The 24,717-nt window shown below is 52.1% G+C and overlaps 1 protein-coding gene across 1 annotated transcript; it reads left to right on the top strand.

The window, feature by feature from the left end:
* The first annotated feature begins 2,850 nt into the window (after positions 1-2,850).
* On the top strand, positions 2,851-24,175 carry GLIPR2 (GLI pathogenesis related 2). Its single transcript, XM_025852803.2, has 5 exons — positions 2,851-2,988; positions 13,135-13,243; positions 13,591-13,694; positions 15,543-15,620; positions 22,647-24,175. Exons 1-5 carry the CDS (start codon positions 2,976-2,978, stop codon positions 22,805-22,807), a joined length of 465 nt encoding a protein of 154 aa, XP_025708588.1. The 5' UTR covers positions 2,851-2,975; the 3' UTR covers positions 22,808-24,175.
* Positions 24,176-24,717: the final 542 nt, after the last annotated feature.

Raw genomic sequence — 24,717 nt, 5'->3', positions numbered from 1 at the left:
AATTGAAAACCTTCCCTCGCCCAAAAAAGAATAAAAACACCTCCTTGACTAGACGGCTTCACCGATTATTTGTAGCCAATATTTAAGAAAGAAATAATACTAATTCTATACAAACTCTTCCAGAAAATAGTATAGAGAACCCTTTCCAACTTCTTTTATAAGGCCAGTGTTGATCCCCAAATCTGAAAGATATTATAAGAAGAAAAGACTAAATACAGAGCAAACACCCCACAAAACACAGAGAGATTAAAGAAGATATAAATAAAGATACACCATGGTGATGGGCCAGCAACTCGATTTCATTAAGAGGTCAGTTCCCCCCAAGATTATCTATGTATTCATGACAATTCCAATCAAAACCCCAGCAGGTTGTTTGTTTTACAGTAATTGATGAGCCGATTCTAAAATTTATATGGAAATGCAGAGGACTTAAAATGAACAAAACCAAAAAATAAAATAAAGTAAAATGAACAGAACAACTTTGAAAAGAGAATAAGAGGATTTACATTACTTGATATCAAGATTTACTATAGGGGCTCAGTCATTTAAGCATCCAATTCTTGATGTTGGCTCAGGTCTCAATCTCACAGTTGTGAGTTCAAACCCCACATTGGGCTCCACACTGGGCATGGAGCCTACTTAAAAAAAAAAAAAAAGATTTATTATAAAGCTACAGCAATTGAGACAGGGTGGTATTAGTGTAAAAATATGTGTATAAATATGCATATAGATCAATGGAACAGAATAGGGAGCCCACATACAGTTAACTCAAGAAATGATACTGGAGCTATTGGGCATTCATATGCCAGATAAGGAAAGAGAGAGTTATAATCCTGACTTTATACTACACACCATAATCAGAATGAATCTAAGTGCTAAAACTTTAAAACTTCTAGAAGAGGGGCACCTGGGTGCTGCAGTCAGTCCAACATCCGACTCTTGGTTCTGGCCCAGGTCATGATCTTGGGGTGGTGAGACCGAACCCCACTTCTGGTTCCGGCTCAGGGTGGAGTCTGCTTGAGATTCTCTCTCTGTCTCTCTTTCCCTCTGTCCCCCTCCCAGTTTGCTATAAATAAATAAATTCTTTAAAAAAACAAGACTTCTAGAAGAAAACAGAAATATTTCATGATCTTGGAGTAAGGAGTTCTTAAATAGGACATAAAATGAAAAAGAAGTGGTAGCTTGGGTCAAACCCTCCCTGTGTCTGACCTTTGTTGCCATTTCTCTCATCTCTGCTGCCTGGGCACCGGTTGGGACCAGCTGGGCAGTGGCTCCCTCCAACCAGCCCTCAGCCCTTGGAAGGGGCAACTTTGGCACTGCCCTAACCCCACTCAGCACACTGTCCCTTCCACAAGCTAAGGCCACCTCTAGAGCCCACAGCATCCCACCCCGCACAGACTCCAAAGATGCCATTAAACTTTGGATTTTGTCCTCCCCACCCCCTCCAAGCCCACCCTCATCTCTGTATGGGGGTGAAATGGGAGTGAAACTCAGTGATCCTTCTCAGCAGGTAGAGTGGCTCCATTGTGCTCAGCTGTCTCCACTCAGGGCCTTGAAGTTTTCCTTACAATGGAGACAGCCTTCTAGAGATCCTAGAGGTGATATGGAACAGGGTGTATTTGGTCATTTCAATGGGGATTTGTTGGCAAAATGGGAGAGGGCGTTGAACACAATGGGTTGGATCTTCATCTAGCACCAAAATTCCCTTTGATTCAGGGTGGGCCACTCTTTCTAACACTCTACCACAGTTTGAAAGTCTGACATAGGGGGAGGAAGTAGAAAGTACCATTGCCCTACTGGACATTTGAAGCCCATGATATTGCAAATTCTCCCCTTCCGATCAAGTCAGTTCACTTCAGTGCCCATTTATTGAAAGGGCCTACCTAAATTTAGCTTCCTTTACTTAGGAGTTACTCAGGGGAGTGACGCAGGTGACCCAGGGTGTGTCTTCCTGCAAGTGCTCTGTTGTCACACAGGTGTGGGGCCATGACTGAGACCAAGTCTCCCCATTGCCAGGTGTGTACTGACCACAGCCCCCAACGTCAAGAAAGGTCAGAGCCTCTGGAAGTTAAAGGGACCCAAAGGCCGTGAGGGGTAGGTGGGACTAGAATGGGCAGAGATGAGCCAGCACCCAGGCTGAGGAAACAGACCCAGCAAAGGCGAAGAGGGAAGAAGTCTCTGAGCGTGTTTGGGGAATGTCAAGAAGTCTAGTTTAACTGGAGCATGGGATGAAGTTAGGGAGTTGAAGAGACAGGTCTGGAGCCAGACTTCAGGGGTGGGGGATTTGGCTTGGTTTAATAGCCAATGAGGGACAGGCCCACAGGTCAGAGCAAGGCTGCCCAGCCTCCCTGGGAGGGACACGCAGGGTTGGCGAGGTTAGGAGGGTGAGCCGGACTCCAACCCTGATTCGCACCGGAGGGTATGTCCTGTGAAGAAGAGATGCCCCTGGAGTCCAGTGTCACTGGGGAGCAGAAGGCGGTGCACTCGGAGCCTGAGGTGTTTGTGGGGGTCAGGCCGAAGTGGGGAGAGCCCCGACCCCTGGTGATGCGGGCTGGAACTGCCTCTCTCGTGCCGCGACAGTAAGCACTACGGTCCTCGCAGCGCCTTAGCGGCTTCCCTATGCACCCCCATTCCGTCCCGAGAGGGGCAGTTCGGGGCTGAGATCCGGGAGGTCCCGGACTCCCAGTCCACACCGGGAGAGCCCTGGACAGTCGTGGGGGTCCCTTCGCTAGGCGAGTTCTCCCGAGTGGGAGGCGCGCGGAGAGCGGAGCGCGCTGCACTTCCTCCCGGCAGCCGGCGGGGTGGCCCCCGGCGCCTCCGCCGGCAGCTGCCGCTGCCTTATAAGGCGGGGGCCGGGCCGCGCCGGGGGAGGGGCTGCGGCCGCCCGGCCTCCTTCTCCGGGGTCCAGCTGCGCGGGGCCGGTAAGAGAGCGCAGCGCAGCGGCGGCGGGAGCCGGGGAGCGCGCCGAGCGGGCCATGGGCAAGTCAGGTGAGCCCGCGGGCCGGCCGGGCGGGTGCGGGGAAGGCTCGCGAGCCTCGGCTCCGAGACCCCCGCCTTCACCCTCTCCCGCGGCGGGCTGGTGGCCGGGGGAGCGGGGCGGCCGCCGCTACGCGGGGTCAGGGCGCGGGCTGAGCTGCGGGACCCCGGCTGCGGACTGGAGAGGCGTACGAGGCGAAGCGCCCGGAGGCTCCGCGCCGGCAGTTTCCCGGGCAGCCAGGAAGCCGGGGTGGCCGTCGGGCCACCGGGAGAGAAGGAGAGAAGGCGAGACCGAGGGAGGGTCCCCCTGTCTGCGAGCCAGAGATTGCGTCAGGGAGGGTGTCCAGGCGCTGATGGGATTAGCGCTCAGCGTCCGGCCAAGGCGTGGCTTTTGCTTTGTTTCTAGAGCAGAGTTACAATTGGAAAAAGCCTCCAAACTATGACAGCATCTCTTGCTACAAAACAGCTCTCCCCAACCAACCTTCCTAAGGACGGCTCTGAGCATCCTTTTCTTCTGTCGTTGTCCCTCCTCCCCTGAGTGCCCCCTTTGTGCCAGGCTCAGTCTGGCTCCACCCGGGTACAAAGTCGCGCTTCCCCTTTATCTCTGACCTGTCGCTGCCTATCCTCACCACTGTGGCTGTCCGGGTGAACTTTCTAAAATGCAGATTTGTGGGCGCCTGGGTGGCTCAGTCGGTTAGGCGACTGCCTTCGGCTCAGGTCATGATCCTGGAGACCTGGGATCGAGTCCCGCATCGGGCTCCCTGCTCAGCAGGGAATCTGCTTCTCCCTCTGACCCTCTTCCCTCTCATGCTCTCTATCTCTCATTCTCTCTCTCTCAAATAAATAAATAAAATCTTTAAAAAATAAAAAAAAATAAATAAAATGCAGATTTGTCCCGTCACTTTCTAACACCTTTCATCCCATTGTCGGCAGGTGAAAGACTAGGTACTCTTCCGTGGGGCGTGGGGCTCGCTGGGAGTTGATCGTCACTTCTTTCCTCCCCCTGCACGCAGCTATTAGGAGGCTGGCACGCTTGTCCCTTCCCCTGGGTTCCCTCTCCCAGCGCTCACCACCACCTCTCTGCCTCTCCCACTTTGCTGAGGTTGCAAATCCTCTCCATCCTTCTAGGCTCAACTTGGCCTGGGCTCCCTGCCCTGATTCCCCCACCCCCACCCCCACCCCCCAGGGCCGGCCCCCTCTGTGTCTTCTTTGTTGCAGCCCTCCCAGCAATCAGCTTGGGACACTACCCCAGGCGTGGACCTGTTTTCCACAGACTCCTCACTGCTGGGGGCCAGGGGCTGAGTCTATCCCAGCATAGTTCCTGCCTCACAGGGCGCTCTCAATGAACAGCTGTCCAACAGACTTCAGAAGTCCTGCTCCATGGGAATTTGGGGATTTCATCCTTGGCTGGGTGAGGCTGGGTCCCTCCTTGAATCTCTTCTCAAGATCCAGACTCATGAGGTACTGGTGTCGAGAGTAAGTGGCTTTCCCTGGCCTTCATCCTGACCTGCTGTGACAGGTCTGGCTTTCAGCCCTGGCTCTGCTAATCACTTGCTGTGTGATCTTGAACAAGGCTCTTCCCTTCTCTGTGCCTCATTTTCCCCATCTGTACAGTGAGGGTGGCCCATATGCTCTCCAGTATGGAGAGGTGACATAAGGAGTTGTCATGTAGTTCAAGAACAGGGTGATAGGCGGTAATGAGGCAAGAGCATGGCAGATGTGAAAAAGCATTTTGAGAAATCAACTCCTTTCTCGGTACCGTAAGAGAAAATCCACAAATTCTCTAAAGCTACATTTGTGTCAGTTGTTTCTGGCTTCTTCCCTAAGAAACAGTTTTCCAGAACTTCTAATATTCAGCCGTATGCCCATTCTTCTATCTGTTCATCCATCCTCCCTCCCTCCCCTCTTGGTTCCTTTCCTCTTTCCCTCTCTTCCCCCCATCTATTTCTTAGCTGTGTGCCAAGCTGCAGACCCCCTGCTGTGGCGGGCACGGCCTCTGTCCTCAGCACTGTTCATTTGGATCGGGAAACGAATCCTAAAGCTGATTGAGGTGGGGGTGGATAGGCTCCAGTAAGAAGTGGGAAATGATTCAAGCCACAAGGCGGGTACAGGTGGAGAGTGGCAGATCAGGGGAGGGAGAAATCTCCTCTGCAGAGGGGATCATCGAACCTCGCGGAGGATCTTTACCCATGGGACCTTGGGTGCCGCTGAAAGACATTGATCTGAAAGCCCGAGTTGTGCCAGGGTGGAGGGTGGCTAAGACGGGGAGAGTGGAGGTGAGGGTCAGGGGAGACTCTTGCCTTTACCCAGGAGAGAGATGACAGAGGCATCTAAGGACTGCAGAGGACGAGGAGATGGATATTTGAGATGGTAGCCAGAAGCAGCCTTGGTGACCGGCTTACTGTGAACATGAGGGAAGGGCCAGCAGGGTGAGTCTGGGTGCAGGCTGGTGGTGACACTCAGAGGACCAGAGATGCACAGTCAGGCTGCTCTCAGAGGTGGAGGGCAGTGGTAGAGGACAGGAAGAGCTGGTTCAGGCAGGCATCCCCGCCCCCCTCCCCTGCTTTCCCACCCCACCACACATACCCGGGGACCTTCCAGAATGCTGGTCCAGGCCTATCTCCCTCACAGGCACACGCATTTCACTTGGCTCTCCCAAAAACAGCCCCCAGGACAGTGTCTGGCTCCCCTAAAGGTACCCAAGAGAAAGTGACTTTTCTAGGTGACCCAGGCCACATGGGCCTTCAACACAGGCCCAACCTTGAGGTTCCAGGCCACCAGCCAGAGGTTATCTGTGCCTGCGGTGGCCATAGCACTCACAGATACTTATCCACGCAGGGGCTTTATGTGGTTCCAGAAAGACCAGGGTAAGGAGTCAGCCCCTGCCTCTTCCGGGCCTCAGTTTTCTCATCACTGCATAGAGGCCAATCTCTTTTTAATTTTTAACCTCAGATAGGGGCGCCTGGGTGGCTCAGTCGTTAAGTGTCTGCCTTCGGCTCAGGTCGTGATCCCGGGGTCCTGGGATCGAGCCCCGCATCGGGCTCCCTCCTCGGCGGGAAGCCTGCTTCTCCCTCTCCCACTGCCCCGGCTTGTGTTCCCTCTCTCTCTCTGTCAAATAAATAAGTAAAATCTTTAAAAAAAAATTTTTTTTAACCTCAGATATACGTCAGAGCTTCCTGGGGTTGTAGGCATTGCTGAAGATGTATCACACAACTGACACAGCTTAAATTCCAGAAGACACCTGGCCCAGTGCTTCGAGGTTCCCAGGACCTGCTCCTAGCCCCGGTCTCCCTGCTGGGCTTCATTCTGCAGTAGGTGTGATGAGGGCAGAGAAGAAAAGCACTGGCCTCAGGCTCTGTAGAAGCCTCTGGTCCCTAATAATAGTGATTACCAATTATTAAGCTCCTAGTGCATGCCAGACTTGGAGCTAGGTATTTTATACATGTTACCAACATTTGTTAACAACACTACAGGACAGGTATTATCAATTTTATAGGTTTATAGAGGTTGACTACCTTGCCCACGTTCACACGTTGACCAGTAAGTGGACAAATCGGGATTTGAACCCGGGTTTCTGCCTTCCCAGCCGCTTGCTTTTCCCTCTGCCACATGGACCACTTGCCGCCTGCTCCCCACCTGCTTCTCACCCTGGATTCCAGCCCCATAGGGACCTTTACACAGCCTGTGGTTACCTCTAAGAATCTTAGTGTCCCACTACCCACATGTCCCAGCACCAGAGGACAGCAGAGCAGAAGGCCTTTTAGGGACTGACAGCCCAGGAATTTCCTACCGAGCAGGGGCTCTCACACCTCTGCTAGGGAAGGCTGTGTGGACCAGATCATTCCAGCAGTTCCATTTTCATGTGTTGATTTTATTGAAAAAAAAAAGGGGGGTGAGGGGAGGAAGTGATTCAAAGAAAGGGTTTCCTGCTTTGAAGCTACTTTGAAATCCGCAGATGTCATCCATCCTTCCTTCACACAGGTGGGCAAGCAGCGGGCCGAGAGGCAGGGACTTGCCCGGTGCCTGTGGCAGGCCCGAGGGGCCGCAGGCCCGGCCGAGAACACCCAGCCACTCTGCAGGTCAGAGCTAGCTCTCCTGGGCTCCTTCAGTCCTGCAAGGACTGTTGTCTGCCCACGAAGGGGCTGCCTGGGGCCAGCGCTCCGGGACATCCTTGTTCCCAAGTGGCCAGTTGGACAACTCTTCATTGTCCATCATTTTTGCCCTTAGGGAGAGGAAGACTGTATGTGAAGTGAAAGTGTGCAAGATACGAGGGAGGGGAGAAGGTGAAGGGAGGGACATTCTTAGATCCGGCTGTAATGTGGACTCACTGTGTGACCTCAGGCAATTCACATAGCCAACCGAAAACCACAGTTTACTCCTCTGTAATGAGAAGGCTCCCATTCTAGTGCCTTCTCGAGGCCCGTGTGGGGGCTCCATTCATTTGTTCATGTATTCATTCACCCTGCACGTGTCTGAGACCAATTTAAATACCAGCAGGACTGCTCGCTTTAAAAAATCTAGGTTTGGTTTTGTTTTAAGATTTTATTTATTTATTTGAGAGAGAGCAAGCAAGAGCATGCACAAACCTGGGGGAGGGGCAGAGGGAGAAGTAGAAGCAGACTCCCCGCTGAGCAGCAGCCCAACATGGAGCTCCATCCTGGGACCCTGGGATCATGACCTGAGGCTCAACCAACTGAGCCACCCAGGAGCCCCTAAAGTCTAGGCTTTGACAGGGCAGTTTCTCCCAAGGCCAGAGGCCAAAGGGTCTCTGCCCAAAAGTGACGATAATAATTATGGTTGACATTTAGGATCTCTTCACTGTGTTCTGGAACTATTCTAAAGAATTTTTTTTAAAGATTTTATTTATTTATTTGACAGAGAGAGACACAGCGAGAGAGGGAACACAAGCAGGGGGAGTGGGAGAGGGAGAAGCAGGCTTCCCGCCGAGGAGGGAGCCCGATGCGGGGCTCGATCCCAGGACCCTGGGATCATGACCTGAGCTGAAGGCAGACGCTTAACAACTGAGCCATCTAGGCGTCCCTCTAAAGCATTTTCATAAGTTAATTCATTTAACTCTCACAACAACTCTGTGAGGTAAGAAACTGTTCTCCCCATTTTATGTATGGGAGAAAGGCACAGAGTGATTAAGCAACTTGTCCAAGATCACACAGCTATTAAAAGGCAGAGCTGGGATTTGCCTCTTGAATTTCCTGGAACCCAGGCAGAAAGAGCAGGAGCTACCCAGGCTACCCGTCTGGAACTCACTCCTTTTTTTTTTTTTTTAAATCAACTCATAATTTTTCTTCCTGATAAATTAGCAAAACCGGCTTTACCCCAAAGATGGGACCAGGTCTCTTTTCAGCCTTTTGCCAAGGGGACAGAAGGAGCCTGTCCACAATTTCCACCCTGATTCCTGATGGGCCTCTTTGGTGGGGATTTTGGAGAGGGCAGAGACATGAGTCATGCTGGGCCCAGGGAGGCCTCAGAAGAGGACCAACGCTGAGGGAGGAGTCTGTCCCAGCCAACAGCCAGAGGGAGGAGGGGCAGGACCTGAGTTTTTATCTGGCAGTTAGAAGCCTGGGCCCCAGAGGACCTTCAAGAGCCCCCATCTTAGTTCAGCGCCCCTCCTGTGGTGGAGACAGCCCCACCCCGACTCCGTCCCTCAGCCACAGGGAGCCAGGCCGAGACAGCTCCTCCCACCTTCCAGGGGCTCTGACCTTAAGCCCCACAACTGTCCCCGGCAGCCCCCGGTTTTCATCTGGGGCCCCTCAGACAGGTCTGTCCATAAAGGGCTTGGCACAGAGGAGGCTGTTGAGAAAGTTCTTTTCTCCTCTTCCTTCCTCCTCTTCAGACCGGCAGGCCCAACCACACTGGACTTGATCCTCCTCCTGGATCTGGTGACCCCGCTGTCTCTTCTGTGTGCTTTTCTCTGTGTCCTGGGCCTTGGGGGTAGTACGGGGTTAAGGACAGGGTTTCCCTCTTTGTGGGTCTACTACCCCTGGACCATTTGTGGGAACTTGGGCAGGTTACTTCTCTTCTGGAGCCTCCGTTTCCTTATAAAAAAAAAAAAAAAAAAAAAGGTACAGTAGTGGGGGCTCGTACAAAAGGTGGCAATAAGCAAATAAGACCATGTGCAGGCCTGGCACCTAGAAATAGTTGGTCAGCAGAAGAAAGGACCCCTTTCATTCTGGGCTGGCACCCTGAACCTGTCGTTTTCTGAGCTTCAGTTTGCCCTCCTACAAAATAAGGATATCATTCCTACCCTCGCCCCTTGTGGGGTGGCTGTGAGGGCTCTCCCTGCCTAATGTGGGGATGGGTGGGTTTTCTTTGACTTTTAATCTTTATGTTTATCTGTGTTCTAGAGTTTTTCTACAGAATAAAGTGTGCCTTTTGCTGGGTGTGTTCACAAGTGATATCTTGCCCCCCCCCCCCCACTCCGGAGGCTGAGGCCCTGCTCTGAGGAGCCACCTGGGCAGGGACTGGCCTCAGAAGTGTGGCTGGGGGTAGGGAGAGAAGGCTCCCTTATCAAAAAGTCTTCCTGACCCCTTCCTAGAAACCCTGGCCCAGCGCACTGGCCCCACTGGCAACAGTAACCAGCATTGGCTTCTGGGCACCAAGCTTAGATTGGGCACAGGAACTTTCACTTTTGTTTCTTTTTACTTCCCACATTCTGGGAGTGCAGTGACCTAGTTTTTAGCAGCCTTATACGTCCCTCTCTGCCAAAAAGACTGCAGGACCCATAAAGCTACTGGGTCCAGTGCGACCTGAGCCCGGCACTCAGAGCTGCCTTTAAACTGGCTTCACCTTAGCTACCCACCTGCTCCCTGGATCTCCCCCTCCTCCCCATAGCCCCAGATCCACCAGCTCTCCGGTCTGCCCTGGCTCTTTCTGTGCCCCCTTTGCCTCCTCCCTGCCTCCTCCAGGGAGCCTTCCCCGGTACACTGGTGGTCCCCATTGCCTGCACCACTCAGTCCCATGCACCTCCTGTGGTGTCCCATTGTGGCCTGCCGGCGACATGGGAGCGGGCAGGGACATTAGTGTGGGCCTCGCCAAGCCTGTCCCTCAGATGGGGACCCGCTGCCACCTTGACCATGTGCACCCACACCTGGCCCTGCACAGACACATACGCTTGTGATCACTCCATCTCCTTAGAGAAGCTCTGAACTCCTTGGAAGCCTGAGGGTAGCCATTCACTTGTCTCCTCTCACCCCACCCTGATGGGACCTTATGGGATCTCAGGATTGAAGGGACTTGAAGGTCATCCGATTGGCCTCCAATGCCTGAATCCTTTTGAGAGGAGTCACTTGTTTGTACTCCCCCAGTGCTGGAGAGCTCATTACCTCGTGAGGTCACTCTTTCATTTTTTGGAAAGCTTTGATTGAAAGTTCTTTCTTAGGCTGAGCTAAAATCTATCGTCCTGCCCTTTCCACCCACTGGCCCTGACTTTGCCCTCTGGAGCCCCAGAATTCATCAGAGGTCTCCTCTGTGTCTTCCAAAGTCTGAGCTCCAGGATGAACAGACCCAGTACTTGCCACCATTCCTTATAAGACCCATTTCCAGCCCCTTCTCCACCTGGTCATCACTTGTGGACGCACTTCAGATGGTTGCCGCCTCTCAGACAAGGTGGGGGCCAGGCTGGGCGAGGCACTACGGCTGGGCACTGGCTCCTACAGGACAAGCAGTGCCTTTGCCCAGGAGCTGGTGGGGTTCTAGCCGCCAAGCCACCCTGCTGACTCCTTTGCGTTTCATCAACAAGAACCCCTCTGGTTCCTACTAGTCGCTATGGCTTCCACCTGAGATATTCTGTTTTGTTTTTTAATATTTTATTTATTTATCTGACACAGAGAGAGAGTGAGAGCACAAGCCGGGAGACAGAGGGAGAGGGAGAAGCAGGTTCCTCACTGAGCAGGGAACCCGACATGGGACTCGATCCCAGGACCCTGGGATCATGACCCAAGCCAAAGGCGGCCGCTTAACCAACTGAGCCACTCAGGCGCCCCTGAGATATTCTTTAAGAACCTCTCTGACTCCGTTATCCCAAATACCACGTTAACATATTCAACCCAAAATCTTTTTTATTACTGTGGTAAAAAAACACGAGACATAAAATTTACCATCATAACCATTGCAGGGTATGCAGTTCAGTAGTGTATGTACATTCACATTGCTCTACCACACATCTGCTGAACTTTTCCATCCTGAAAATCTGAAACTGCCCAGTAAACAGTACCTTCCCTCTTCCTCCTCCCTCCCATAAACATGAAATCTTTATCTTTCACACAAACAAGGGTTTGGCCCCTCTCTTGACCACAGAGACCCGAAGAGTTCAGGTTGCAGCTCCGCCTCTGTCTTGGTGACAAGATGGTAGACAGCAGCTACCATCACCCCTTCCTTCACGGTGTCCCCCATGTCTGCCTGTCAGCCACAACCTCCCAAATCCTGCTGTTCAGCCCCGCCTCCCCCTGCCCACACTGCTGTGACCAGACCTCACTGAACTGCCCCGCTGGGCCCCAGAGGCCTAACTCTTAAGGTGATTGGAACCCCCTTGGGCCGGCTCAACTGCCACCCACCACGGGCATGGCCTGCAGTTACCTCCCTTCTCAAGGGCCGCATTTAGCCCTGAGGGTAGGCCCTGCCCTAGGTCTCTTCCTGCATCTCCTCAGAGACCCAGTGGGATTTGATTCGAAGCCCCAGGAGACCTGGGGAATCTGGCTGAGGGAGGGGGAAGACTCCCTATGGGGTCATCTCAGCCTCTGGGGTGAATGAAAAGAGCAGAGGAAAGGAAAGGCAGCTGGTGAATGACCCGGGGCGGGGGAGGAGTGGCGCTTTGTTCACCCTCCACGGCGCACCCTTACCGCCCACGGCCAATCCTCAGGGACAGGCCCCTGCCGGATGAGACTAGCTTGGTGTAAGGGCCGCCGTGGCTCTTCCTCATAAGCCACCCGATCCCAGAGTCCTACGGCTGGTGCTCAGTGCCCGCCCAATCAGCCTCACTGGCTCCTGTCTGGGCAACTTTCTGATCCCCCCACCCATGGTAGGTTACTTTTCTCCAAGTTCCTCTTGACCTATGCTCACCTGCACCTTGGCCCTCTCACTCTGCCGGTGTCTGTCTCCAAGGCCGTCTCCCTTCTGTGTGTGAGCTCCCCGAGGGCAGGACAAGGTGGATGTGTCTCCGGAGCTCTCGCACAATCCAGGAGCCAGAGTGGAGGCGGCGCTCAGAGAGCAGATGAACTGATGGGTGGGGGATGGGTGGCTGGCTGCTGCCGAAAGGATGACGAACCAAGAGAGGGACGGATGAGTGGTGGGGAGACGGGTGAAGGGTGTGGGATGGAGGGGGTTCCGTTCCAGAGCCACACTGGGGTGGCTTCCGTCCACCGTTGACCTTGCCTCTGCCTCTTATTCTCTCCCTAACTCCAGCCTCCTTGAGCTTGTTCGTTGGAGGTCATGACCCAGTTGGGCACAGGCTCAACCTCTTCCCTCACTGCATCCCTGGGCCCAGCTGCCCCCCCCCCCCCCCCCCCCCCCCTTTCCGCCCTGTCCCCCCCACTCCACTGCCCCAGTGCTGTCCTCCCCTGGTCCCCTTCTTTATCTGTCCCAGTCTTCTGGTCTCCCCAGCACAACGCAGGCACCCTCACCACAGCCAGGCCTGTTCTCCCTGGGCTCCCACCTCCAGCCCTTCCCAGCCCCCACCACACCCCATAGGTCCAGTCTGAGTTACCCAGGCTCCACACGTTTTTTTCCCAGCCGTTCCGGTCTCCCTGTCCCGCCCCTGATCCCCTGCACCTTCTGTGCACCTGCGGCCCAGCCTCCGCTCAGCAGCCAGCAGAGTCTTTCAGAAACACACATCTCCTCATCTCAGCCCCTTGTGCCCATTCAGCCCCTCCCCATTGCCCTGGACAAAGCCCCAAATCCCTCACGTGGTCCACAGGGCCCCACGTGATCCATGAGGTGCAGATGTGCAGAGACGGGGAGGCTGACATCAGGGGTGTGGAGCAGGATGTCACGGTTGCTCGGCTGGCCGGGGTGCCAAAAGGGGCGCGGCAGCCCGTCCGTGTGGCCTGAGGGTTGAGCTGAGCATCACTCTGAAGCTGGCCATCATACTTTCTTGGTGGGTCTTTTCTCTGCACTGAGACCTTCTCCATTTTGAAATTATTGCAGCTTCCAAGCAGTTTAATAATGAGGTCCTGAAGGCCCACAACGAGTACCGGCAGCAGCATGGCGTCCCCCCACTGAAGCTCTGCAAGAAGCTCAACCGGGAGGCTCAGCAGTGAGTCCCCCAGGGCCCCGGGGTGACTCTGGCCCTTCATGGCGCTGTTGCCGCTGTCACGGAGGGGCAGTGGGGTGGCCAGAAGGACATGGGTTTGGGGGGCAGATACAGCCAGGCTTGAATAACCCTTGTACCACTTACCTAGGCAGGTCCTTTTGCCCCGAGCCTCGGTTTGCTCCTCTGTAAAATGGGGCTGTTGTGGACGCAGAAGAGAGGCTGGCCTGATGCTCCTGATTTGCACAGCTAGCCTGGGGCGGGGAAGGAAGCTCAGCCACACTAGGTTAGGACTCACCCTCTGGGGCTTCCCTGGGCTGGCCCGCTCTGAGGAGGCACATGGACTCTGGCAGGTATTCAGAGGCCCTGGCCAGCACAAGGATCCTCAAGCACAGCCCGGAGTCCAGTCGTGGCCAGTGTGGAGAGAACCTGGCATGGGCCTCCTATGATCAGACAGGTAGGTTGCTTTCTCAGCCTCCCTCTCCTTCGCCTGAGCTGGGCCTGGGACCTCCAGTATTCAGGCCCCAGCACCCTCCTCCACGTAGCCTTGGTGCCACAGGCCCAGAAAGGGAAAGGGGCCCCAGAACTCTCTGTGTGTGCTCCCAGGTCGGCCTGCAGCTCACCACAGTGTCTCAGATGGCTGGCTCAGGGCCAGGCCTGTGCTGGGTGCCAGGGACACACAGATGAGTCAGACTGCCCGACCCTCCCCTTCGGAAGAGCTCCCAGCTGAGGAATGGGGGCGGGGGAGGCAAATCATTTCTGTGCCCTTTCCGTGCAGAGTTTCAGCCTGACCCTGTGGGCTCTCAAGTATCCCCAGACACAGTTTTACATTCTTCACATTTTGCTTTCTTTTTTAAAGTGTTGGTGTATTCACTTTTATCCTCAGAAAAATGCAGTTGAGCTTTTTTCATGTTAGAAAAAAAAAAATGAGAAAGACAATCCCTCCATCCAAGGTCGCAGCCTGGAATGGTGATCCTGCCACACTGACCAAACATTCTTGAGCTTCCTGGCTCTGACAGGGCTGCCGTGGCTTTTTAGGAAAAAGTGCTGGAGAGAGCTACTTTGCCCTCTGAAGCCTTCTCCAGACCCCAGCAGGAGGATGCCTGCCTGCCTCCCCCCCACACCCAGGGCCTGACATTCCTGGGAGTTCCCTGGGGAGGCCTGCAGTCCTCTCGGTTTCCCCAGAGCAGCGGGCCTCCGGGAGAGGTGTGCGCATGCTCCTGAGGAAGGCGGGAGCCTGCAGCCTGCAGCCTGCAGCCTGCAGCCTCCTTTCCAAGCCAGGCCATGGGCCCTGATGGGAAGAAGGCTCCCTGAACGGACAGGAGGAGCAGGCAGTGGAGGTGATTGGTCCCAGCCTTGCGTTGGCCCCCTGTGGAGCCCTGAGCAAGTCGCTACCCTCTGTGGCCCCGGTTTTCCCATCTCTGTCTCCGCAGGCTGTCTTTATCCCCACCCTGGCTACACATTGGGATCTTTTGCAGCGCTTTTAGAAAACACCAATGCCTGGGTCTCTCCTCCAGAGAGACTGACGCAGTCTGTGGTGGGCCCCGCGTGTCAGCCACGTTTCAGTGCTCCCCCCGTGAGGCCGGTGTGTAGCCTCTCTTCTCTGAGGCCTTGCTTCTCAAAGTGTGGTCCGTGGGGAAGCAGCAGCATCTGGGAACTTGTGAGAAATGCAGACTCAGAGCCTGCACAACAACAGTGCAGACAACTTTGACCTAGGAAGTCAGAATCTGCATTTTAACAAGCACCCCAGCTGATCCATACGTATATCAAAGTTAGGAGTGAGACTTACTGCTGTGGGATGGAGGCTCCTTGCTGTGGCCTTGACATCAACAGTTCCCAGGGAAATGCTGTGGGTTTTCGCCTACCAGCACCGGCTGGACCAGCAGATGCTTAGAATGAGGACCCACCAGCCCAGTTGCCTTTCCTCCTGTGGATATTTCAGGAGACACACCTGGGGTGGGGTGAGGACAGAGTGTCCCGAAAACTCAGAGCATCATTAGAAGCCCTTGGAGGACATGGCATTCAACCCTCGTACAGAGGCCCAGAGAGGGGGAGGCCTTGCCCAGGATTATACAGTAAGTTAGTGGCATGGCAGGTCCCCCAACGCCAGGCCAAGGCTCTTCCCAATCCCCAGCAAGGCCCCCTTTTCAGCCTGGATACACTCATGGGCAGGAGTCCCTGTTTCAGCTCATTGGTGCTTTATCAGACGTCTAACTGTGGGGTGGCTGGTATGGGGAGAAGATGGAAGGAGTAGCGAGTGGGTTGATTTTGCTGCTGAGTTTGAAACAGTGTCTTTTCCATACAGGAAAGGAGGTGGCTGATCGATGGTACAGTGAAATCAAGAACTACAACTTCCAGCAGCCTGGCTTCACCTCTGGGACTGGTGAGTGAGGGGGTCACCCCAGTGGCCTGGGCCTGGGCAGGGTTGCCATTGGGCATGTGAGTTTGGAAAGGCACTAACCCTCTGAAAATCGATCCTTTCCCTCCTGTTTTACCTCTTCCACATTTCTCTGGCTCAGCTTCTCCCAAAGGGCAATACTCTCTTTCCCCATCACTTTTCCCAACACACACACACCCTCCTCCGTCCGAGAACATGTGAGCCTCGGATTCCTGCCCCACCAGCTCCAAGTTCTCCACGTGACTAGAGGGTGCCATAAGGAGGCTGTGGATTTTAAAAAGTTCCTGAGTGCTCCTCCCAGAAGTGGTCCTATAACCGGTCGTCCTATTGCCAGTCTTGCTCCCCTCCAATCCAGCCTGCCCCCAGCAACCAGAATATTCTAAAGCCCTCTCTTCAGGAAAAGGGCCACACTGCTCACTCTCCCCTTCTAGTCTTAACGCCCCCCCAATACCCTGCATCCCTCCTACATGCTCCCCACACCTCCCACCTCCCAGGCATCCCCTCCCCCCTCCCCCTTCACCTTTTTTCTCCAGTTTGCGGTTCAGATGAGCTTGGAGTGCAGACAGCCTAGAGCTGCTCTCAGCTCCAGCACTATTAGTTGTGTGAACTTAGATTGACTCTCTGTCCTTCCCTGTCCCAGAGGGAGAGGGAGGGGCAAGGCAGTAGCCTCTAGGGGACATTGAGAGCTGGTGTGTGGATGCAGGCAAGAGCTGCAGGCCCCGGCAGCCCTGAGACCATCCAGCTTTTCTGTGAGGCCTCCAGGGTAAGCAGTAAACATTTGGCTGACTGAAGCCCCAGGCAGCCGCTTTGAGTTCTGGGCTCCCTCCTGCCCCTCAGCCGACTCCTCTCACCTGGCACCTGCCTGTCTTTCCTCAGAACCGACTCAGATCTACTGGCGGCCCAGGATGGGTTAGAAGGGGCTGAGAGTTTCTCTGACCAGAAGGCGCCAGGAAAACTGAAAAGGGGGTTCCCTGCCCACCCCCTACCCTACCCTACCCTACCCCATCCCCCCCCCGGGTGGAGCCCCTATGGCCTCTCACCCTCTGGAAGATTCTTCCGAAGCAGGAAGTGACATGCTCTCGGAGCTAGTCACTGTTTCCTGTGGTTTGCTGCTCACCCCTCTTGGGCAGGGGTTCTTGCAACAGTGTGGGCAGGACTGTGGGGCAGAGGTGGTGGCATCTGCTGGGGCATTTCTCCTCCCAGCTCTCCAGGCCGGGGCCAAGGAAGCTGCTGTCAGCGGCCTAAGTATGAATCGATGGTTCTGTGGCAGTTAAATTCGAGAGGTGAGGGAGGGAACCGGAACAGCCTCCGCCCGGTGATTAAGGTTCTATGAAGACACAGAACCTGTCTTCTTTTCATAAAGTTCAGTGTCCAGAAGGCATTTTATTTCACAGCCTCTGGATTTGCTTTTCCCATGAGCAAGGCTCCCGAGCAACTGGACACATGTCAGGGCAAGTTACTAGCATTGATCATGTGTGCCTGCCACTTGGCCGTTGTAAAGGGTCCGCATTCCCGGCCACATAAGCCTCACAACACCGGTTGTAGGTGGGGCTTTACTCTACCCATTTTGCAGAGGAGGAAACTGAAGCCCAGAAAGAGGAAGAGACGTCTTTTAGATCTCCTATCCTCAATCCGATGCTTTTTCCATGGCTCCTGCTCCAAGGTGGGAATCTTGCAAGTGTCAGAGCTGGGATGGGACTTGCCGTGATCACTGACCACCTGTCCAACCCATTGCCCCACATCTCCCACCCCTAAAGAGGAAAACCCCAGAGCAGCTAGCCCCTAGGCTGTCCCAGGTGCTAGTGGGCAATGCCTGTGGACAGGCAGAGCCTGAGCTTAAGACAGGAGGACAGCTTTGGGTGGTGTTAGAATCAGAGCTTGCGAGACCCTTCCCACGCCTCAGGCTCCCCCAGAGCTGCTTCTTGCCGCACCATTGTGTCGGGATTCCCTGGCCCGAGTCGGTGTTGTAGGGAAAGAGCCTTTGAAATATCCTGTAATCTATCCCCACCCACTCACCCTGAGTCCACATCTTGTGATGAAGGACACAGTTCTCTGCTGCGTGGTGAGCGGAGAGAAACTGTTACTTTGTTACATTCTTTTTTAAAATTAATTTATTTATTTGAGAGAGAGAGCAGGAGAGGGAGGAGGGTCAGAGGGAGATGCAGACTCCCTGCTGAGCAGGGAGCCCAATTCGGGACTGATCCTGGGACTCTAGGATCATGACCTGAGCCGAAGGCAGTCGCTTAAACAACTGAGCCACCCAGGCGCCCCCTTTGTGACATAATGAGTAGGTTGGTTTGTTCATTTATTCTGAGTAAATAATACTTTTACATGATATGAAATCTGCAAACTGTGTAGGGTAAAAAGTCCTTCCATTCCTGGTCTCTAGCACTTTCCCTTCCAACCAGTGATACCCATTTCTTGTGTGTCATCCTAGAGTTGGTCTGATCTTATACCAGCATTAGGTAAATATGGTCTCTTTTCCCCTTTATTTATACCCTGGTATATGGTCTGTTTTGCACTTGCTTTCTTCACCCAGCAGATTGTTAGAGATTGTTCCGTGTTAATACAAAAAGAGCTTTGTCATTCTTTCTTACTGTTGCACATTATCATTATTGTCTTGCAAGGATATACTGTAACTTATTTAATGTGTTTTTTCAAATGTATATTCTAGGAAGTTTGGGTCGACTGCAGGAAAGGAGGATGTGATCCCTTTAGGGGAAAAAAAAAGTTTTGTGTGAGTTAGTGATTTAGTTAGAAACCACTGTGTATCTGATGGTTGCTAAAGAAGTCGTGTCCTTTAACTTGTTTCTAAATACCCATACTTAATTATCTCTGGACAGAAACCTCCCCGGCCAGTGGGAAAATCACTTAGCCTCAGCTGTTTGGAAAAGGCTTCCACAGGCATGTGAGCTGCTGACGGGCACCTTGTGTCTGTGATCATTTTCTTGGTAACCAGTGGATAAATGGCCGTTCTTCCTTGTCTGGGCAACAGAGAGAGTGGGTGGTCAATAGCCAAAGTGGCCGGTTCTCTTGAGAGAAAAGGCTCGCGTGGAGAAGGGCTTGAGCCTTAATGAAAAGACAGCCTGTGGAAGCGGCGACACCTTGCAAAGCTGCTGGAAAGCCTGGAGCTGTGACTCAAAAAGTAGGAGGTCCAAGGGGGAATAGGCAAGTAGTGTTTCTCTTCTATTTTGAGGTGAAAGTCAAGAGTTTAGTGGGCAGTGGTTAATACAAGTTTAAGGATAAGTGGAAAAGATGCCTAATTATACGTGGGGTTTGTTTTCCTTTAGTTCTTGCTTTGATTTTATCACAGCAGTTCTGCTGATTACCGTTTATGGTTTGTTATTCTCATAAACAATTTGGTAACCTAAAATCTTTTATGGATATAGACAACAAAATAAAATAAAGTATTACCTAAATTTAAAAATTATAAAAATGGAGTTCATCTGTAGGGCAAAATACACACAATCTTTTTTTAAAGATTTTATTTGTTGTGAGAGAGAGCGCGCGCGCACGTACACACACACACACACACACACACACACACACACACACACACACGCAGAGGGGAGGGGCAGAGGGAGAGGGAGAAGCCGACTCCCAGCTGAGCAGGGAGCCAATGTGGGGCTCTTTCCCAGGACCCTGGGATCATGACCTGAGCCGAAGGCAGACGCTTAACCACTGAGCCACCCAGGTGCCTGCCTGCCTGCCTTGCTTCCTTTCTTCATTTTCTGGTAAAACATATTTACCATAAAATTAACCATTTTTAGGGACGAGTCCCGCATCAGTCTCCCTGCTCTACGGGGAGCCTGCTTCTCCCTCTGCCTCTCTCTCTGTCTCTCGTGAATAAATAAATAAAATCTTTAAAAAAATTAATCATTTTAAGAACACAGTTCAGTGAGATTAAGTACATTCACATTGTTGTACAACCACTTCCCTACCCATCTCCAGAACTTGTCAGCCATCTCAAATTGAACCCATTAAACAATAACCCCCATCCATCCCTCTCTCCCTCCCCACCCCTAAGCTCTGGTGACCACTATTCTACTTTCTGTCTCTATGAGTTTGGTGATTCTAGGTATCTAATATAAGTGGAGTCATATAATATTTGTCCTTTTGTGTCTGGTTTATTTCCCTTAGCATAATGTCCTCAAGGTTCATCCTCAAGGTAGAATGTATCAGAATTTCATCCTTTTTAAGGCTGAATAATATTGTATGTTTATATATAACATTTTGTTTCTCCATTCATCCATTGGTGGACATTTGGGTTTTTTTCCCTTTTGGCTATTGTAAATAATGCTGCTAAAACATTGGTGTGCAAATATCTGAGTCCCTGCTTTCAGTTCTTTTGGGCTTATACCTTGAAGTGGAATTACTGGATCAGATGGTAATTCTATATTTCATTTTTTAAGGAACCACCATACTGTCTTCCTCAGTGGCTGCACCATTTCACATTCCCACCAGCAGTGCACAAGGGTTCCAATTTCTGCACAGCCTCACCAACGCTTGTTATTTTCTTCTTAAAAAAAAAAAAAATCCACCCAAATGGGTATAAAATGGTTACCCTCTTTCTTTCCTACCCTATGGGATACTTAGCCACTTCTGATTCAGTTTTCCTCCTTCCCTCTGTCTCTTCCATTCTTCATCTGGTGTTTGTTGAGCATCTCCTATGTGCCAAGCTCAGTGCTAGGCATTGGGGACATTGTGGTCAGTAAGACAGGTGCAGGGGCGCCCGGGTGGCTCAGTCGGTTAAGCGTCTGCCTTCAGCTCCGGTCATGATCCCGGGGTCCTGATATCGAGCCCTGCAACCAGGCTGTCTGCTCAGCAGGGTGTCTGCTTCTCCCTCTCCCTCTGTGCTTTCTCTCTTGCTCTCACTTTCTCTCAAGTAAATAAATAAAATCTTAAAAAAATAAAATAAGACAGGTGTGGTCCCCACCCCTCAAGGAGGAAACATAATCTCTTCAGTGTTGTTTGAGCAAATGAATGCCATTCTGTGCTACAGAAGTCAATATTGACCTGTCAAAGGATCTCTGTAAGTCCTTAACAGTAAAGGTGGGAAGGACCAGCTTCCACCCTCTACTCCTTGGAGACGGAAGAATTTATGGTCATTGAGCAAAGAGTACATTACAGCAACTCTTTGACCCCCAAGTGGAAGGGGAGTTGGAAGCTAAGCTATATTAAAGGTTTGAAAGAAGCAGTGAGTGAGGGGCAGGCAGCCTCAGCAGTGGGACACTGATGCTGAGAAGCTCAGCAAACCACAGAAATGTGTGGAGGGTCAGGCAGTAGCTTGAGAAGGAACTGGACTGTTTGGCTCAGAGCAGAGGGAATTGAAGGAGGCTCTAACTTGTCAATGTCTCAAAGAGCACAAAATGTAGAAGGCCTGCACTTGCAGTGAGGGTAGAACCCAAGTCCAAGGTGGTTCTTCCGTATACCTTTTCATTCATTCCCTCATTCATTCCACTCATTCATGCAACAAAGTCTTATTTTACACTTTTCCTGTGCCAGGCTGTGCCAGGGTACTGAGTATAATTTGGTGAGCAAAACAGTTTGGTTCCTGCCCCTGTGAGTCTCTTAGGCTAGTGAAGGAGCCAAGCAAAATGAACAAGAAATCAAACGCACATAACCTTGCAAATGGTAAGAATGCTCTGAGGGGTAAAACAGGGTATGATAAGATGATCTTGGGAGGGAGGTGTTCAGGAAATAAGTGATTGTGAAAGACTTCTCTGCACAGGTGACATTCAGCCTGAGGCCTAAGGGTTAGGAAGATGTTGGTCATCAGGAGTGCATTCCACACAGTGGCCAATGTGTGCAAGGATTCCATGGTGGGAAATAACCGGACATGTTCAAGGAATGGAAAAGAGGCCATTGGGCCAGAGCATTCCCTTTCATCTGAGGTGCAACTGGAAGCAATTGAAGGATTTTTAAGTGGGAAAGGAAACAGATATGACTTATGTCTAAAAATGATTACTCTGGCTCCTTTAGAGAAAGTGAATTGAAGGAGGCACAGGTGGACGCTGGCGAACCGATCGAGGGCCATTACAGTGGTCCGAGTGAGAAAGTTTGTGGTTGGAACCCACGTTTGGGGAGTGGATGGACTCAAGATCTATTTTGGAGTTAGAGTCTCGAGGATTGAATGATGGCTTGTTGAGGGGGAAATGAGGGAGAAGGAGGAATACAGACCAAGCCTTAGGGTTGTGTGCATAGAGGGAACATTAATGGAAATGAAAGGTAGGAAGAGCAGTAACTCTGGGGGAACCAAAATCAAGAGTGAGGTTTGGATAGGTTACATGCCTGGTTGCCATCCAAGTGGAAATGTCAAGTAAGTAGTTGTATCTGGAGCACAGAGGAGAGATCTGAGCTAGGAAAATAAATTTGGGAGCCAGGGAAAGATGAAATTGCCTAAAGAGTACAGCAAGTGAAGAAAAGCAAGCCCAGGACTGAGCTTTGGGAAGGGCAGGCCCCTCCAACATTTACCAGCGAAATGGAAGAGGAGGAAAAGGCAATAAGATGGGAATGCCAAGAGAGGGCAGCATCATGGAAACCAAAAGAGGGGGTACTTCGAAAAGGGGAGGAGTCAACTCTATTAAATGTTCCTGAGATGTCAAGTAAGAGAGAGACAAAAAGTGATCTTTGGGGAGAAACATGGAGATCATGGGTGACCTTGAAGAATACAGTCGGCGGGACGGGGTGGGAGGCAGGTGCTGGTGGGGTGGCATCCTGACTGTTGGGGTCACTCGGCTTCGTTGTGATCTCTGGGAAACCATGAAACCTTTGGGCATCGGGAAACGGTGAGGTGAGGAGGGTCTTGTGTGGCTGATCGAGAGGAACTGATACCTCAGAAACTCAGGCAGGCAGAATGTTGTATGTTTCCTGCCTCTGACTGGTGTATGTGAAGTTCAAGCTTCCCAAGCCTGACAAGATGGCGCAGGGGTTCGAGGATCCTTAGAAACATCCTCCTCCAGATTCTGCTAACTAACCTGTTTCCCTCTCCCCCTGCCTCTGCCCCTCCAGGACACTTCACAGCCATGGTGTGGAAGAATACAAAGAAGATGGGAGTGGGGAAGGCATCTGCAAGTGATGGGTCTTCGTTCGTGGTGGCCCGATACTTCCCAGCGGGGAATGTCGTCAACCAGGGCTTCTTCGAAGAAAATGTCCTGCCTCCAAAGAAGTAATTCATTAAATGTAATGGGAATGTGGCAGACTTAACATGGATACGAAGTGCCTAGAACAACAAAAACTCAGCTGTGTGTCTGTCCCTGTGCGTGTATGTGCTTGTGTGTGTGATGCATGTGAGTGTCTCTTGCACACGCACTTGGATATACAGTTCTGTATGAACTTATTCTTATCAAAAGGAATGAGCCTATGAAGCCTTTACCCTGATGGTTCCCTAGACCACAATTATTTGAACATAGGGGGGAAAGAATCAATTTTAAAACTTTCTTTTTTTTTTTTAAGCAAACTTCTTTTGTACATTTCTTATAATACCCCTCCCGGGTCTTTTTCTATTCTAAACGTTCGTGATGCTTTCCAGGTGAAGTTCATTTTATGTGATCTTCATGCATTGTAATCTACTTTTGGTAGATATTTAAGATGATTAAACTCTCATCTAAATGGAACATAAAACAGCTTTAAACACGTAAATATAAAGCAGCTTCCATTGGAAACATGGGACAGGCAGGAACTGCATTTCACAAAATGATCGGGATCTCTCAGTTGTAAGACATGATGTCATCTGCACGCCTCCTGGAATTCTCTAATGGGAATGCCAAAGAACAAATGGAGAGAAAAGTTGCACTTCCTTGCATTTTTCTATCTTTAAATAGCAAAGTACCACTACTACCACCGCCCTTGCCCCCCTCCCGCCTTTTTTCTTAAAATCCTCTGGCATCTCAGAGCTCGGTATGTGCCCCCTGGTTTCTGGGGCCTGGGTCTGAAAGTCACCCTTCCCCCCCTTGGCTAGGTGGCCCAGGGCCTGTTCTGGGAGGAAGCCCCTCACACTGCCCGGGCTCTTGGCCAAGCGTCCGACCGATGAAGTCAGTGAGCGTGGGGGTGAGTGTGAGCTCACCAGGGCCCCCAGAGGAAGCCCTCCAGCCTCTGCCCTGCCCTCGCACACAGGGCGGGAGCCCTGGCCTGTTCCGGCAGCCGTGGCTGCAGCTGTGCCTTGCTCCCTCCTGGAGTGTGTGACAGGCCCAAGTGTTCCAGGGAGATAGCCCATGTGGGGGCTTAGACTTGCCAGTTTGGCTCTTTGTTTTGCCTCACACCCTACAAAGTTCCCCTGAATAATGATTTCACATGGTCCACGTGGGAGGAACCGACCCAGATGCCAAGCTGGGTGTCCTGAAAGCATGGCTTCTCCAAGCGTTAAGACGGCCGGGGTGGGAGTTAGGAGGCTGCCGCCTTAGGGACGTCAGAGCAGGCCAGTCAGGGAACATGCTTCCCGAAGGTCTGCACTGCACTGTGAACACAGCCTCGTGCTGTGCCCTCCACTTCACCCGGGGATAGTGACTGAGACAACAATAAAATTTTCTTTTTTTGTGTAACATCTTCCATGTCATTCATGCCCGATTCTTAATCGGTGACCAAGGTAATCATCTTAGTTCCTGTCTTAGGTAACTGAGGCTTCCCAGTACGTCCAACCTCTCCCCCGTACCTTGCGCCCCTTTGGCAGCTACGTTTTGATCCATGTGACCTACCCTCACAGGGCTGACTGGACTGAAGTGGACATGTGATCCAAGGGCCGCCAATCCCTGGGCTGGCCACGGACCAGGAATTTGAGCTAAGAAATGAGCAGAGAATTTGCCAGTGGAACTAAAAAAATTAGGATGCCATGAGTCTGAGTTAGGGCCATGGCCAGCCAAAACTATATGCAAGCCAACTTGCCAGTTGCAAATAAGTGGCAGTGAGAAAGCCAGTGTTAGAGGAACAAAAGAGCGCGCTCCTGAGCTTTCTAGCTCCGGGCCCAATCCGTGCACCATTAAAACATACCCCTCGTCTGCAGGGCTTCCCAGCAAAAGGATCTGTCAACTGATGTTCCCCAGAAGGTTGGACTAGGAGGGTCCCCTCCCCGAGGGAGTCTTCTTAA

This window comes from Callorhinus ursinus, unplaced genomic scaffold, assembly GCF_003265705.2.
Source record: "Callorhinus ursinus isolate GAN/ISIS: 27379988/994484 unplaced genomic scaffold, GSC_fseal_2.0 scaffold42, whole genome shotgun sequence".
NCBI classification, from domain to species: Eukaryota; Metazoa; Chordata; class Mammalia; order Carnivora; family Otariidae; genus Callorhinus; species Callorhinus ursinus.
The sequence above is the reverse complement of the archived record's forward strand: the minus strand, read 5'-3'. Positions and strand labels throughout refer to the sequence as shown.